Here is a 17,576-nt window from a genome sequence, read left to right on the forward strand (position 1 = left end):
AACTGTAAAAGCACTTACAGATACAAAATAAAGGTTGAAACAGGGGGATGTGGTTAGAATTGGAAAACAAAACTACCTTGTTTATGAGTCTAGGAATAAATACAACTATAACATTGCACCAGGTTGTAATTGTATTTTTGTGATTTGGTGCCGTGGCAAAAACGACGCAGACACACACACACACACAATCCTGTTCTTGCATTGATTCAGTAAATTCTCCAGAGCAAGTGTCTGCAGTACATTAACATGAACCACTTCTCAATGGACAGAACATATTGAAATGGGGTCACAAAAGCCAGGGAACAGCTGCTGACAGAACTATTCACTTTGTCTGCTGATTTATAGTCACTCTGTTTCTGTGACATTTATGAATGGGTAATGCCATCATGCCTTGGCGGGAAAGCTGCTCGCAAGGAAGGTTTGGGTGATAACTTGCAGATTTAAGAGCAAATCAGGATTGACTGACCAGGATGGTTCTGGTCATAAACACGACAGAATGTAGATGTTGTATTGAAAAATAGACAATAATATACATTCCAGTGAGTATGACTTGTTGTTTTATCTGTGATGCACTGAATTAAAAAATGAAAGCAATGTAAAAAAAAAAAAGAAAAGTTTGACAGGTTTTTATATTAAAATCTAGAAGTTGGCTCATGAATGAGATTTTGAAGGGCTTTCATTTTGAAACGCTACATCACAATGTCCTGGTTCTGTCTGAGTGACACCTTGATCTGCTATTAACCTGTAGTGAAATGATTTTGTAACTATGCACCATTTCCTCTCAAATATAATCTGAAATTAGACAAATTGTCTCATGAATGTGATTTGAAGGGCTTTCATTTTGAAATGCTACATCACAATGTCCTGGTTCTGTCTGAGTGACACCTTGATGTGGTCTGCTATTAAGCTGTAGTGAAATGATTTTGTAACTATGCACCATTTCTTCTCAAATATAATCAGAAATTAGACAAATTGTCTCATGAATGTGATTTGAAGGGCTTTCATTTTGAAATGCTACATCACAATGTCCTGGTTCCCAACTGGGGGCCGCTCAGGCTTGGCTGCTAAAATCATTTCATATAGGTCAATGCATATGAAAGTGCTGACTTTAATTCAATAGTATCAGATCAATGCTGATTTGAATCAGCGGATCAAGCATCACTGTTGTGAAAAGGAAGTAGAGAGGGGGGGAGATAAAAAGACAAGGAACCAAGATAGCAGCATATTGCAATTGCTAACCAAAACGAGATCAATACTATTGAGAAGCTTCAAGGAAGTCGTGGCTTTTGGCCAACAGCCAACACCCACTCTTGTATAATTGGCAGCACAGTTTCGTACACAAAGAGAGAGAGAGACACACACATGCACACACACATGCATTCTATGTATAATCACTAGCAGCAGGACAGTGCATGTCAACATCTATCCGTGCTCCTTCGGCCACGATTCAGCTGTCAATTTAATGTGGCTAGTGATTAGGTCAGTGATTCGAGACCCTGCATGCTGAAACATGATTCACTCGCTGGCTGTGGTTACTAATATTTTCCCAACTGGTGAAATAGTCCCATCGAATGAACGCTGACTGTTGGATACACGAGTGGAAAGCATAGTTCAACAAGCTGCAATATTTCTGATTGCGGTCAGCAGGCAGTGAGCACTAAACCAACTGGAAGCTAAAAGTTCCACTCCTGTGCGATGGGTATTACAAGAGGAGCTCATGAGATAAATGAATCACTCCCCTGCCTCTGCATTTTATAAAAGTTATTTGCATGGCATGTTGAGATTTTGCTGAATTTGCTCAAACACTGCTGCTGTGAATGTGTTTACAAAAGCTTGTAAGAAAATGACTGTGGTGGGGATTGGAGCTATATTTAGGCTGATGTTTTTATGTTTTTATAACGCGCCCCTCCCTAACATTACACTTTTTCTAAAAGTAATGTCTTTTTAAGATTCCAACAAGAGAGTCTTCGGTCATGATAGCTCCTCTGTGAGGCTTTAATCAGGCACAGCAGTGCTTTGAGCTAAATGCTAACATCAGCATGCTAGCATGCTTTCAACAACAATGCTAATACGCTGATGTTCAGCAGATATAATGTTAATCAGGTTCTTAGTTCGATGTATTAGCATGCTAACAATTGATAATTAGCAGTAAAACACAACATTCCCCCGAGGCTGATGGGAACATCATTTTGCAGGAATTTGGTCATAAAGTATTGGACACATTTTTACATTGTCCTGATTATGGTGATCTATTGCCATGGTCACCATGCTATCTATCATTGGCTAGCAACCAACCGACATTGGTATAAAAACACAACACATTTCATATGCCACACATGGCAGATAATTACAATGCAAATGTTGTTCGTAGACTAATATGGCTACAGCTTTTAAGCCTTCACACTGAGGTATAGGCCTCCATTATCGTAACTGTCAGACATATATGCCATTCATGATAATCTAGGCCTATACCCCATGCTTTGGTAAAGACGCTGTCTGATGATGGCTGATGAAGGCTTAAAAGCAGTTGTTATATGTCAGTCAATCAGTGTCAATTTTTTTCTACTCTGCCTCTGTTTTTCATGACAGAAATTGTCCTCAGGAACAAGAAAAATGTATTGCATATGCAGAGTTTGATTCACCGAGGAGCCTTTTGTTGTTCACAAATTACAGACATGACACTTGATTTTATGTTGTCACATTTTCTGATGCATCTGTATTAAACCTACTGATTGCTCGGGTATGAACTGTAACATTCGATGACACTGGGCAGTTTAATGAGTCGTTTTGAATGCCATTCTTACTTATACAATAGTTTCCTATCATCACAAAGCAACCTGTCTATTCGTACATGATTTACGCTGTGTGTTGTTTCCTGCTCGCCACTGTGTCAACTGTCCTATCTCACTTTGTTTCATAGCCTGCTGTTTGATTGTAATGATGTTAGTGGTTTAACCATGTAAGGTTGAGCAATTGCTAGGCCGTGCGTGCAAGTAACAATTTGTTTTTCAAATGACTGGCCTGATGGAATAATTAGAAAAAAAACACACTCAAAAAAGTTTAATGATGTTATTATAGATGTCTGGATATCCGCACGTTACATTAGTCTCACGCAAATGGATTCAAGAAAGCTTTTGCTGATTGAGTATGACAATAGTTATAAAGGAATACGTTATTCAACTTTTTAATATGTCAAAAATGTGCCTTTTACAATGGGAGAAATATACTCCTGTCATCTGTACTTTAGGAGAGGAACATTATTAATGACAGCTCAGCAGTTTATATGGGCTACAGACAATATTTAGCACTGTGGATGTCAACACGAAAGCCCAGATTGTTCCCCTCTCTGGGATTGATGTCAGACGCAGTCTACAGAGTATACTTATTCCAACTTGATCAAATGTTGGAATGTTTGACTGTTTAAAAATCCCATCAATTCAGCACAGTTACAATTTTAACGGGGTGTTATTCGGTTCGAGTTAAAAGTGTGTAAAGTGCATATAAATCTAAAATACCTCTGCATGGTCAATGGGAAAAAGTGAAATGTATATGTTTGCTGATTAAAAGAAGAACTTAGAAAGAGAAGTGCATTGTTCATGATTTCTAACTGAGAACAATGGTCTGCGCTTATTGTAACTACTATTAAAAACAACACAAAAAAGCCAAACTCACTGACTAAGACGTATGCATGTATGCGTCTATACACACATACACACACTTTTCCACAGGTATAAACATCTCTTGACGAGCTAATAGACTTCGCAGGCATCAAAGTCAAACCTTTCGAATCCTCACAACACTGGTGTGGGCTTGCCCATCGGCTAAACTTCTATATATGTTTTCCATAAAAATCTGATTGGATTGGGAAGGAAAGCCTACTATTATGTTGGGAATCTTGTCGTGTGCAGCGACCCCGCTGCTTGGCACCACTCGTCTGAGCCCCGCGAGTTTGCCACTTATTCATCCACCGCGAATTTACTTTGTCTGATCATTTGTTTTCCAATTACGTTGCTGTCCCTGCTAGCAGAAAATTGTCAGCTTTGGTTACGTGAACCCGCTCTTGGGTCTGTAACCGGGGGCAATGTTTGATGCTTGGAACATTTTCATACCCATTAAAAGATGAAGGCAGGGTGAATTATTATCCCGCAAAGTTGATTGGGTTCTGCAGGATTGGTTTAGGTTGCTTGCTGCATGTGATGGCATATACTGGAGCTACACACAGAGAAAAATGATTATCTACCCTTTTAAAAAGACTTAAACCTACATACAGAGTAGAAAAAAGACCAAAAGCAAGAGCGGAGGTTAAATAAGTGGTGGATTGTTCATGAAGCATAATTTTTCGTCGCACTCTTGTTATTATATAAGCATTCTGCATTAAGTTGTTTCCTTCAATGTTTGACCACCATTTAAAAGTAAATAAAAACTTCACAGTCTTTGAGCATGGCAACACATTCACAGTAATTGCCGGAAACCTAGGGCTTCAGCAACGCACTGCAATTTAGATGAAAGATGCTGAACTGAACCTCAAGGAGAAGATTACACCCACGGAGCGGGTAAATACAAAAGATGAGCATAACAATGGCAGCTAAATTGAATGGGACTTTGAGAGGCAGAGCAGAGGACAAAGTAGGGAGAGAAAGCAACAGAATCAATGTTTGGCTATAGCTGTCGCATTAGCCGTGATAAACAAGGCCACCAGCAGAAACTCTGGAAGTCAACGCAGGACATTCCAATGATCAAGCGCTGGATAATCGGACACAATGGATTCTGGGAAGGAGAGGCAATTTGCTGCCATAGATCCAAGAAGCAGATCATCAATTCACATATTGGCCTTTAAAAATGCTATTAATGGATGATATCTTCGGTTCATAGCTGGATGGGAAGTTATCTTGTTGCCTGTGTGTGTGTTGAAATTCCACTGACAGCCGGTGCAGTATTTATCTGGGGTCGGGTTTCCCATCAGACAGTCAGTCGTTTTAAAATGGAAAGGGCAGTTAAAACAAAAACAAAATGTGATCGATGAAACAATGCACCATGGTGAAATGTATTGAGCTGCAATAGTAGGTTTGGCACTGTACATAAACAGCACTCCACGTCTTGCTTTAGTATTTCTTCTTGGGATAATGGACCGATGACAGTTGAAGCATTTATAGCTTAAGAGCAAAGTATATAAATACCTACACCCACACATCCAGGAAAACCAAGAAACTACTGTATAGGAGAGCTTACTTTTAAGCACTCAGGTATTGCACTCTTATCTGTCAGGCAGCCTGTTTTTGACAGGTTAAGAGCAATTGGAAAACGAGACAACAGAGACTTGGCGATGGCATTTTGACGGATAATGAACTCTCTTTTTTAACGGCCTTGGTGCACAGCTCAGTATTTTATTGTTCTTATTCTTTCATGGTCCCAAGAGCTTACCGGCAATTCCAAAACATTTCAGAAGAGAACTAAAAGGGCCAAGTATCCTGACAGTTTACGAATAAATAAATACAAGCAGTCAAAAGCCTGCATCTCCAGAGTGGGAAGGAGTAGGGCCAGTGAAATGACATGTGGCAGGTTAAAGGACATTCTGAGCCAAGAAGTTCCAGTAATATATGTTATACACACAAAGGCTATCGAGCCCTCATATATATGCGTATGATTAGCTTCGCTTAAAGACCGGAAACAGGCCAGCTCGGACCAAAGGTAACAAAATCTGGAGATCACTTATTAACAATCCGTAATGAAGTATGAATGAAGTACTCTATTGGTATCAGTATTACTTTAATGGTACTTGTATTGGTACTGGCATTGTCATTTTATAAATGATAGCGAGTCCTAGTAACTAGTTAGTAAAACAAGCAAAGAGATCGGGGAGGTGGTGTTTTTGAGCTGCATCTAGAACATGTGCAGCCTCTGGCTTCCCAGAGAAAGAAGAGTTGAATTAGCTTCTAGTCCTTCCTTGCATCCAAGTACGTCACTGTCACGTCAAATGACAGAGTTTGAGGCAGGTGAAACAACAGATTTTGCAAACAGAAGAACTCCGCTTTCTTAGTAAATATAGCACGCACTGAAAAATGTATTGCTTAAATTGACGACATTTACCATCAACGCTGATTGGACATCCAAACAAAAAGTGTCTAATGTCTTTTTTAATAATTTTTCTTCACCCCCGCCACAATTTCTTTTTGAATTTCTGTTCACCAAAAATGCATTGTACTACCTTACGTACCTTATGTAAATCTGTGGGTTATCATCATGGTAAGACATGAATTGGTGAGATAACGACTCAATTCTTAAAATGCATCTTTAATTAAACATTTGTTGTGGAATTAGTTGTCCATTAGTTGAAATGGGATCACTATCAGCAGACGTACTGTCATGGGAACGACACAATAATGGACAATAGAAAAGGTTAAGAACTGAAGATGACATCTACGCATACACCTTCTCAGGTTCAACAACATGATGATGATATCGTGTCGCTTTCTCCTCCATCTCAGGAGCTACAACCTTAAAACCAAAGATAACTTTTTGAAGACATGTTGGAAAGAAAGAAAAAAAGAGAAGAAAAAGTTGAATTCCACCCTCTAGGCCTCGGATCGGAATCCTGCAGCACATTCTTTCTCTCGCTCTCAACTTTCCTGCTGTGTTGATTCAGGAGCAATAACTTCCTATTCTTTGAAATGGAAAACTACTGCTGGAGGCTTTTTAAGTGCACTTAATATTCATTTGAACTGGAACAAGAAATCCTGTTGCTGTAGGCGTGCGTTTGTGACATATAGCTATTTTCCTCCTCTCTGTACATATTCATATATTTTCCTTGCCGAAACCTTAGAGGGACACATTTCAGCATTAAACAATAGAGCGGTGGTGACGCTGATGTATGCTGCTTGTGTGCTGTTGGACAATAATGCCTCTGACTCTTGAGTCATTATGAATATAATTTACAATGTGTTGTAGCCTCTGTTTCGCATTATGTGTTCATTTTAAGTTTGTGTCTTTTCAGCTGGCTGATGGACAGTTGGTGTTACCTTTGCTGCTGGTGTGCTTGTTCGGTGCCACTTACCTTGTACGATGAGGTAGACCTGTGAGGTCTTGGGCTGTTGCTTCGTCTGTATGGAACAGGTGTACGGCCCCTCGTCATACACATCCACCTTCAGACAATAAAAGAGAATATTGTTCTTTGAATATGTCTTATAACAACACTAGTGTAGAGCAGCACGTGTTACTTTGTGTTTTGTATGAGAAATTTGATATCACTCTCATATTTGCCCATTTAAATATAAGTAACGTGTCACCTAGTCTGGTTTAACAGAGCCAGGCTAGGACTTCCCCCCTGCTTCTAGTCTTTGTGCTAAGCTAAGCTAACCATGCTTCCTCCGGCTTCCCATTCAGTGAGCAACCAAGCATATTGCCCAAGATGTTTAACTATTCCTTTAAGGTTTAAGTTACGCAAGCAGATTTGTTTCATGTAAAAACACACACCCCTTTATAAAACATGATATCTCATCACGTGCTCATGGTTGTGAAAGCACAGAGAAAGTGTTAAAAGTAGAGCATAGAAATATACTCCCTCTGACAACCTGCTGCATAAATAAATGAATAAATAAATGAATAAATGAATGGATAAATATTTTTAAATAACACAACTCCAGGGTCTTAAAAAGCAATTACGGTCATGTTTCATGAGCTTTGAATAGGATCCTTGAAAAAAAAAAAAGTTTTCTCTCCTATCTCTAAATAAACTGTCACCAAAACCCAGTTGATGATGATTCAAAAACTAAAAAAACAGTCCAGTTTCTAGCTCAGTCTTACCTTTTGTATGCGCAGGCTGTACTCCAGCTGTCCTTTAGTGACCAGATCTACTCTGGGGTCCAGGGACCACTTGTCCTGGCCGGCAAAGATGATGTTGGATCGATTGAGCCAGGCCACCTTGGACACTTTGTCGTCCACATAACACCTGCGGACACAACAAGAAGAAGGGAAGTGAGGTGAAGCTCTCGTAGGGGGATCTAGTGCGAGAAGGCTTGAAAAGAAAGAGCATGTATTGTTTTTCATTTCATAATATGTACGCTAATCATATTAGGCCTAGGGGAAAGGAAATGTGGAGTTTTGTTGATAGGAAACAAACAAATACCAGCAATTATGCGATCCCACAGAGAAGGCGGGCTGTATGAAACGCAATAGGCGGTTTAAGTAAGGGTTTGAAGGCACAATCACTTATTGAAACAATGGGCCAACATGGGTGTATTGCTACACTGTTCTGTTTGTTACTGCTGACCAGCAAATGTATTCAGCTAATCGCACAACCCAGCACTTCCACTTTCTGGGGTCTTGAAAGAAAACTTAAAGTCGAGGAGCATCAATTCAAATTTCCTATCGTCAATTCAGCCCTTTTCCCACTCATTGAGTTTGAATGTGCCACCCTTCCTCTCTCTGATAAATACATCTACCTTCAACAGTGAACCCATGGCTGAGGATGAGAAAGGACAGCGGCATCCTCTTGTTTACTCCTTGTTGCATTCTGTCAGAACATTACGCCAAGTAAGCTCGAGCTAAGACATCTCGCACGGGAGGGATGGGAGCCGAGCGTCTGCCTAATGAATAAATGTAAATGTGAGGAGACGTCGGAATCAATGAGAATGGATATCAGCCGTAATGCAAGCCGACAGTGGATGCGCCTCACATGCAAATCCCGGCGACTCCCCGAGCCTTGGCTGTGCACACTGCTTTGGCGTGTGTTGGGCTACAAGAGAGTAGATTAGCAAGGCAGTGGAGTGAGGCTGTCTTTGGCAGGTGACCCCGGGTGATGCACAAAAGTGGTGGTGCAGTCACCCCAGACTGTTATCCAACTCTGACATCCAGCTCCCACTGGGTGGGAGCTGGATGTAAGCTTTGTTGAAGGCTTGTATTCGCAGCTTGAATCCCTTTGTGTGGAGTCCAGATAACTCACTGTGTTCACTGACTCGCTTTGACATCAAACCTCTACTTTCCTCTCGCTGACGAGTTTATCCCGTTTTGTTTTCAAATATTTTCAGGCTTCTAATTAATACTTTATAGTGACTTTAAGAACATCCAAACTAATAAACACCCATTTTCTTATAATGATGGAGAGCTATATAAACAACTGAATGAAAGCATATGAATCGTGAGGAAACATCTGAAGCACTACAATGAAGCCTCACTCACATAATTCTAATTCATATAGATTATTTTATGAATATTGACCTTTAACCTCGGCAAATCATCCATGAACTTGATTCATGGAAGTTACATGTTCACACCCACAAAGCTTTACTTTATATTCTTTTCAGAATTTTTTTTGCTTTTGAAGGCACAGAATTCAAAGGAAATGTGGAAAGAAATATGCACAAAACATCAAGACAATGGGACTCAGGACAGACGTAGCATTACGTTTTATCGCCGACATAGTTCTTGTAATGCGGACTGAAAACACAATTTAGTTTACACGTGTGTTCAATTTGGTTACGAGTCCCTGACCAGGTCCGGAGGTGGTTTGGCGGATCAGAATCTGTCCACGATGCCAGAGACAGTCTTTGACATGTTAAACAGATTTTAAGTGTTTGCAGTGAAGAAATAAAGTGCCCTGGTTGACTGGATGGCTGCATCTCGTTTGTTGTCACTGAGCTTGCTTCCTCTCCTGCCTTACTCGTCTCCTACCGTGAAGTTAATGGGAGGAGGTGAAAAAACTAAAGCAGGAACGTGGAGAAAATGAAAAGAATGGTGACACTAGTTTCCTTCAGTTGTCTCTTTCAAAAGCTTAATCTGTAATAAACAGCATGCTGTCGCTGAGCCTAAATCGTGCTCATCACCAGGCCCAGGATTAAACTACAGACTTGCAGCACAAATGCTCAACAAACAATATATCCTAAAGCCTATAATCTACAGTTTTATCATACAAAGCTAGGGATTGTCTTGTAGAAATCAACTCTGTTGTGTTACTGATACTGATCTCAGAGATACATACTTCCATTAATAATTACTGACAAGAAATAGGTGCTTCTAAAGGTCGAGACCAAGTATTAAGATTGATGTAGAAGACTGAGTTCATACCCTACCAGGAAATAAAAATAAGTCCTAGTGTTTGAGGTAAACATACAAATATCTGTGGGCTGAAATTGTCACCGCACACTCGCTGACAATTTTATTACTATTTACACTATTGAGACTATTGTCCAACAACAGACTGAAGTGGCAAGCTGTTGCTTTCTTATGTCGAGGGCAAACGCAGCCTGACTAATGCTCTTTGATCGCTATACACAGTTCAGAGTCTGCTGAACTGTTACTCAAAGAATCGTGATCAGATTAATCATGCAATTAATATGTAAATATTCCAGGCTTTAAACGCCTTGAAGTAGATTTGAGATTAAATGAAACTTGTGCGGAAATTGGGTAATTGAAAGGAGCAGCCATTGTGATAGAATCCAGCAGAGGGAAATAGAAAATAAAGCAATCGTTCTCAAGAAAATATGGTAATAACGTCGATAGAAACAGCTATGAGCATGATATAAACAACATTGTCAAGAGCTGGTCATAACATTATTGTGTAGTTTAATTTAATTTGATGTCTCTCCTGTATTAAAACTCAATGGTACGATAATTGCTATAATATAAAATGAAACTGTGCACACAGAAGCAGTATCATGTAAAATTCTACATTCAGACAGTATCAAATATGAAGGATGCCTTTAGATAATTATTAATTAAGTTACTTTAGATGTCAACAAATGTTTTAGGCACATCACAGACACTGTGGCAATGTCCCTCATACAGTATTGGTACTGTCACCTTGTCTTTTGCCTGTTTCATTCTACTCAAGACTACGAGTCCACAGCCATGCTAGCAGGTCTGTGAGGCTGTGCTTGGTGTAGGAAGTGCAGTGCTTTGAGCTTAATGCCAACGCCAGCATACTAACATCAAAGAACTTACATTGACAAGAATTGAATGCTAAATGGTCCTTCGAGTGGACCGAAATAGACTATTGTATTATCAGAGGACGGCAGTAAAATGTTTGCCTACAAAGTGCCTTACAACAGTGAAACAATTCCTTCTTGTCTATTGGGATATATATATAATGTCTTTACCAAATCGGCCTGTGTTCCACAATGAAAAATACATTCATTATGTCGGGATAAATAACTCTGTATTTGGATATTAAAGAACTTTTCAACTTCAAGGAAATAATCATTTAAATAAAAGATTTACCTAAAACAGAAATGATCTTCTGGTTTACAGCATGCTAACATGTGCTACAGCTGAGGCTGGTGGGAACATCAGGTATTTGATCATAAACCAAAGCATTGGAAACATTACAATCTTGACGTGATGATGGTGCTGAATGGGAAACAAAAGAATGTCCGGACCAAATTTCATGACAATCCATTCCAACAGACATTTTACCCAAAAGAGTCAGGGGTTCACTAAAGTCGTGAGGATTCATCCTCTGGGCATCATGAATGTCAATACAAAATTTCACCAATCCATCTATGACAGTAGGTGTCGAGTTAATTCACTGGACTTTGACCTGCAGGTGTTGAGAAAAAGTCAAGGGATCACCATTTGGGAACCATGAATATCTGTTCCAAATTTCATGGCAAGCCATCCGATAGACGTTGGGATGTTTCATCAGGACCAAAGTGGTGGACCAACCAAAAGACAGACAGAGACGCTCTATTATCCAACATGTCCAAAACTATCAAAGAAGCATTGACACCATGATGCCCATCACTACTTTTAATGCAATGTTATTGTGTAGTGGACATGTAGTTATGTTCTGTGATTGAAATGTGGTTGTGATTTAAACTTCCCAGCCATGATAAAATAACAGACAAACAAAATCCTGAAAGGGCTCTCCTACAGTTTACCCTCTGCGATAGGGTACAAACATATCAAACCAGCCTTCTATGACGTCCAACTGTCCTGTGGCAGCTCTCAAGATCTCTGGGCAAACATCCGTTTCCAGGCCATAAAGGAAGGAGGGACTATGGTGAAATACTAGAAGAAGCATTCGTAGTGTAACAGGATGCTCCCAATTATCATCTCTGTGTAAGTGAGACACGCAGTTATAATTGTGCATTGCACTCATACTGTGAGCGTGGCTCCTCCAAAGCATCTTGAGCGCTCTCGGATAAATACAGGTGACTATTAATCATACAAATGTTCCAAATTGCATTACGTCCTTTCAGTTAGCGGCCGCCATATGCTGCACCATATGGGTCAAGGAAATAGATAAATAAATACACAACACATGGTGCTGTACATGCCACCAAACTCATGACTTCAATCACTGCCATATTCCGCTGCTCCAAACGCTCTCATCTCCCCTTCCCTTATGTATTTCCATCTCATCTCTTCGCACCTCGGCCTCACCACCCCACTACTCACCACCCTCGTTTTCTCACCCCGGCTGCCTCTATTCTCTGCAAGTTCCTTCTCCCCTCTCACCTGTCCATCAACACTCTTGGGTAAAAGTGGACAGCATGAAATAGAATTCAAAGGAACTTTTCATGGATCTGCACTTCAGATCGGGTTTCTTTGCTACCTCTTGCCCTCCGCTTTGTCTGTCTTCTCCCAAAACTGCCGAAGCCTCCAGAGGGTCCTGACAACCCGTGGTGCAGAGAGTAGATAGAGCATGCTCAGTAGTAGCTATTTCCTGTTCTCACTAATGAGAGACTGCCCGGGAAGCAGAGAACTTACTATCTCTTGTCAGAGCAGTTGTCTGTCTGTAGCTCTCGCTGTCTTCTAGCAGAGTAGCTGTCAAGGTGTGTCTAGGCAGGGCCGTGGTTCTCGGGGCTGTGCCGGGGCTCTGCTGGACCAGAATGATAAATAGCAGCTTGGCTTTTCCCGGCTGGCCCAAACCGGGGAGTTCAACAAGTTGCTTTCAGGGAACTCGATTTGATTGGAATAGCGAGCCACAGATGAACGATTTGTAATGAAAATCCATCCCATTAACTGGCTGCAGCCCTCACAATGATGCAGTATCTCAGCAGTGTTATTTAGCCAGCATGACTATATTTACTTGAATATCTGGCAAAAAAAGTGCCCTTTTTAATCACAACGGCATCTCCATGTTTGCAATCCTCTGCGGAATCCTCTCCAAGCCCATAATCCTCTGCAGAATACATAGCCTCCGCGTACATATAAAACGCTTGTAAAGCCAAGCAAATATTTGCTGATGCATGTAAATAAAAGGATTTTTTTCAAAACTTGGTTTTACAAAGTGGCGTTGTTTATCAGTCCCCACTGAGACCAGGGGCTGGGTTGACACGGGGTCTGCTCAAGATGGATGCCTGGGTTGCTGTCCCGCGCCGTGTTACCATGAGCTTTGTTGATGGATGCTCTGCTGTGCTATATTATAGTCTTTTTCTACCCCGCTGTGCTGTGCCAATATAGACCGGCCAATAGGCTATGGCTGACAGGAGACTGTGTGGGCTGACAGATGCCTGGGCCAGAGCTGCTGAGCTGGGCTTGTGTTGACAGGAGGGCTGGGCTGAATGAATCCCTGCTCCGGGGCTAGCCGTGGGGGAGGACCAAAGAGCAGGCGGAAGCCAGGGAGTGAAACTGTAATGAGAGGAACGATGTGGCAAGACTGACAGAACAGCCCCACCACCCGCTATCCCCATCAATACCCAATTCTCCTCATCTCACCTCGTCTTTTCTCTCCTTTTTTTGCCTCTCTCCACCTCTCACTCCATAACAAAACACTTTGTTCCCTCCATTTCCTCCTTGTTGCGCTTTTGTCGTGACCTCCACCCCCTTCAACCTTCTGCCGATCCATTCCCCTCTCCTCACCCTTTCTACCCGTTATCTTCATAATTACTGGGCAACCTGTGTCACTGAGGTGTATCTGCGTGCATGCATGTGGATTCCAGTGTGTGTCGGCGCAAATGCCCTGCCTGCTAAACAGAGAGAATGTGAAATATTTTCTCCGAACGAGTCAAACAACTTGTTTCAGCAATCAATAAAGACTAAAGGCGAGACTGGCACACAGACTGTTTGATCAAAATCTGCCTCACAACAACCTGGTGGGCAAGAGCCACTGAGGCTAGCCAGTAAGTTCTTTGTCTTTGTAGACTATATGGTAGGGGGGCACAACAGACAGAGGGGGGGGGGGGCAGAGATATTTCCAATCAGACCAACAAACAGACAGCGAGAGAAAAAGAACACATGCCCCAGATTAAAGCAACACCAAGAATAGAGAGAGCGGAAACGTAAGCTATGGGATAGAAGCACAGCTAAAGCTGCATACTAAATCAAAGTCAGGTCATTCCTTTATGGGTCTCAAAGCACGTTCTTGCCCCAGCTATTCTCCCCGCAGCAGGTTCAAACGTATTTCCGGTCGGGTCTAGTTCATCCCCTTGGACCGGGCTTAACAGAACAAAGCATTCGTTGAAATATCTGGTGGAATTCACCTTTCACCTTTCTATATGACGAGAGGTAAGGCAGCGGAAGGTAAATTCATCCCCCCCGCCAATTAACACTTTAACATTAAAGACATGTCGGTAAGTAAGCACGCTGTTGTATCATGTGGAATCACACAAAGACAAACATGAGACTTTCAAGGTGGATGTATCGTGCTGTTGCGGCATGCATCTGTGCTTGTTTATGTCACCCCTGTGTTGTGTAAATTGACAGTAGAAAGGTAAACTCTTTGTGAGGCCTTTGCAAATTGGTGTTGACACACGTGGCAAACAGTTCACATTAATTATTGTGATTTCAAAAGGCAGGTGCAAAGTGTTTGAAGCTTGTTTCGTGCATTTTCCTTTGCAGGTTTAATGAAGCATGTAAAGACAGGAATGATGATGCTGCAACGTTGAGGGTGATAAACCGTCTCCTTTCATTGATAGTGATTTTAAACAAAGCTGTTATAAACAGGAAGAATACAGCGGACCAGCTTGAAAAGGAAATAGACCTCTGTCCTGTAAAACGCAAAAGCACTCTCCATACATTTAATATCTCTGTAAACTGAAGCACACAGTTCGACGACTCAGAAGGTCTTTCGTTCCAGCAGCAGTTCGATTATTTAACACCTTTAGATTTGGTTTTTAAGTTTCATATGGCATTTTCTGGTGTTGTTTTTTCTTTGTAATGTGTTTTTTGTCTGTTGTGCACTGTGGACTGTGTCTATTGTTGTCTGTATGAGTCTATTGTTGTCTGTATGAGTTTTTGGTGGCAAATGAGTTTCCCCGCTGGGGATTAATAAAGTTTTCTAATCTAAATCTAATCTAATCCAACAATCATTTGTTCTAATAATCTGTCCAGATCTATGCATAATTCAATGTTTTATGTATGTTTTATCCAATGCCGACTCTACAAGCAACTCTTTAACATTACCGTTTGGGAGAATCGGATTGCTGGTAGACATGTTGACTCTCTCCTTTCCAATCACCAGCCCCAGAGGGGTCGTGGTCCGGTGTCTCTTTGTCTGTCTCTTTCTATCTATGCCTGAGATCCACGTTACATTGAATGGCTGTTTAACTTCTTCAAGACCTGCCATCAGTCGCTACAAGAGACTTGGAGTAACCTTTCTTGCTCTGTTGATTTATCTTCTCTGCTTCAAAGCCCCCTAACAGCCACAAATCCTCATATAATTCTCCCATCATGAAGCCCCTCCATCTTGGTTGGCATGCATCAGTGCTTAGAGCAAGCCATTAATCAGGGCAGGAATGATTGTTTTGAGACTTAGCCAGCAGACCTAGCAGGGGGAAATTATTCATCAAAAATGGTTTCAAACAACTCAGGAATTTGCTTGATTCCAATTTGCTTGGCACAGGTGCGATTTTGCCCCTGAGGCTTTGCGAGTGCCATGACAGTTACATTTGTGTGTGTGTTGCGTTTTTCGAAGTTTCTGAAGTCGCTCCAAGTAGATGTTGTGCTTGGGTCTGCTGTGAAGTAGAAGACTTCTCTGCAGCAACTGTCGCGCGGGCAAGTAGAGGAGGGCAAAGGCAGAACGTGCATCGCTGGAAACCGACATCTAACTGCTGATCAGGGGTCACGCTGTACATGTAAGCGCCGCACGAGCCCCGACCCTTCGCCTGCAGCCCATCCATCCTCATTTCAAAATTCAGCGTGACCACTCCTCCACAGTTTCCCCGTTCCTTCCTCTGTGTTGTGTCTGTAAGCAGGCTTGGAGTGTGAGGGAGAAGTGGTTGGATGTAATGAGCGCGTGACAGATGGTGCGTAGGCGTAGGCAGGAGGATCTATGGCAAGGCCAAGGTGCTGCTATTAAATCTCAGGGGATGTACTGTGCTTCCTCACTCTGTCATATCGTCCGTTCCCCCCCCCCCCCCCCCCCGTCTCTTTCTGCTGGTTTGTGCCTTCTCTTGTCTCTCCGTCTTTGCCCTTCCCTCTCCGTCTTGCCATTCTTTGCTCATTCTCCTTCTCCTCCGCCTCTCAATACTCCCCCACACTGCTGTGGTCTGACCGTACAGCACAGCTGCTCGTCAGTGCAGGTAGAGAGAGGGTGGACAATATAACCGCAACACCGAAACAAAAATACTGCTGTGTCCTTTGTGAATCCTACAATATAAAAAATTGTTGTTGGAAGTGCACCTCGGAAATGTTTGTCAAAGGCTTGTATTGCATCGCATGAGGATATCCCTGCATCTGTGTTCATGCCTATGAATCTGTGCTGTCTTGTGTTGACGAAAGTGTGTAAGTATAGGGGAGCGACGTAATATTCCTGATGTAAGCTGCATGCCTCTTACAGCTGCAAATTATACTCATTACTCCACAATTACTGGCTGCAGAGTGTAGACCTTTCCCGCCCGCAGCTGTATTTGCGCTGCGTTCCCTTCTTGACGCACAACCTGCTCTCATTATTACAGGATGTCAACAATTTCTCCACTCTGCACAATTACTTCTTATGTGATCCATTACTTTGTTCTGCTTTGGTGCATTACGGGCAGAAAGGGGTGAATCAGTTTAATGATGCAGTAGCACTGAATGAGAGCAGAGGCAAGAGCGGGGGGGGGGGGGATCTTAGAGAGTCTGCTGAAATACTCAAAAAAACCTAGCTGCCTCTTCGTAGGCTCTGAGATGAAATGCAGCATCATAAATTCTGTCTCTGAAATGAAATAGGCTTATTTGAATTTGTTGGCCCAGCACACTATTTATGTGTTTTGGGAAAGCTACTGATAATGTACAAAGTAGAAGTACAGGGACCGGCACTACACCTCAACAACATAAGAATCCAATAGAGCTTTAGCAAAGCCCCCGGAAGTCACACAAAGATGAGTTAGGAGCTCTGCTGCCTGTTCTTACTCATAGTCTTTTGTTATCTCATGAGGTAAAACTTTCAACTGAAGATGTGTCAATACTTATGGTGTGAATCAGATCTGTGGGCACAGGTTGTTTTCTCATAACTTCCTGTTTGAGAATTGGCTTTTATACCCTTTGCCACACTAATCAGCATTTCACCCTCGTGGGCTAATCGTTGAAAGCACAGCCTTTATTAAGTGGGGTTGTGAGGGACGCCTGGTCAATGCTGCATCCACAATGAACAACATTGCGGCTGGGCTTCAAAGGTTAGCCAGCACTGGTACGGCGGTCGGCATATCAAATACTTGACT

The 17,576-nt window shown here is 41.9% G+C and overlaps 1 protein-coding gene across 1 annotated transcript in view; it reads right to left on the reverse strand.

Annotated features, from left to right (window-relative positions):
* The window catches only part of lsamp (limbic system associated membrane protein), a 159,690-nt gene that overhangs the window by 41,088 nt on the left and 101,026 nt on the right, over nucleotides 1-17,576 (reverse strand). The window contains exons 2-3 of the mRNA XM_079271221.1: nucleotides 7,801-7,945; nucleotides 7,052-7,139 (exon numbers count right to left, since the gene is read on the reverse strand). Of these exons, the coding sequence (XP_079127347.1) occupies nucleotides 7,052-7,139; nucleotides 7,801-7,945 (233 nt within the window). The remainder of the gene's footprint in view (nucleotides 1-7,051; nucleotides 7,140-7,800; nucleotides 7,946-17,576) is intronic.

The sequence above is a fragment of the Melanostigma gelatinosum genome, assembly GCF_949748355.1.
Source record: "Melanostigma gelatinosum genome assembly, chromosome: 7".
In the NCBI taxonomy this organism is placed as follows: Eukaryota; Metazoa; Chordata; class Actinopteri; order Perciformes; family Zoarcidae; genus Melanostigma; species Melanostigma gelatinosum.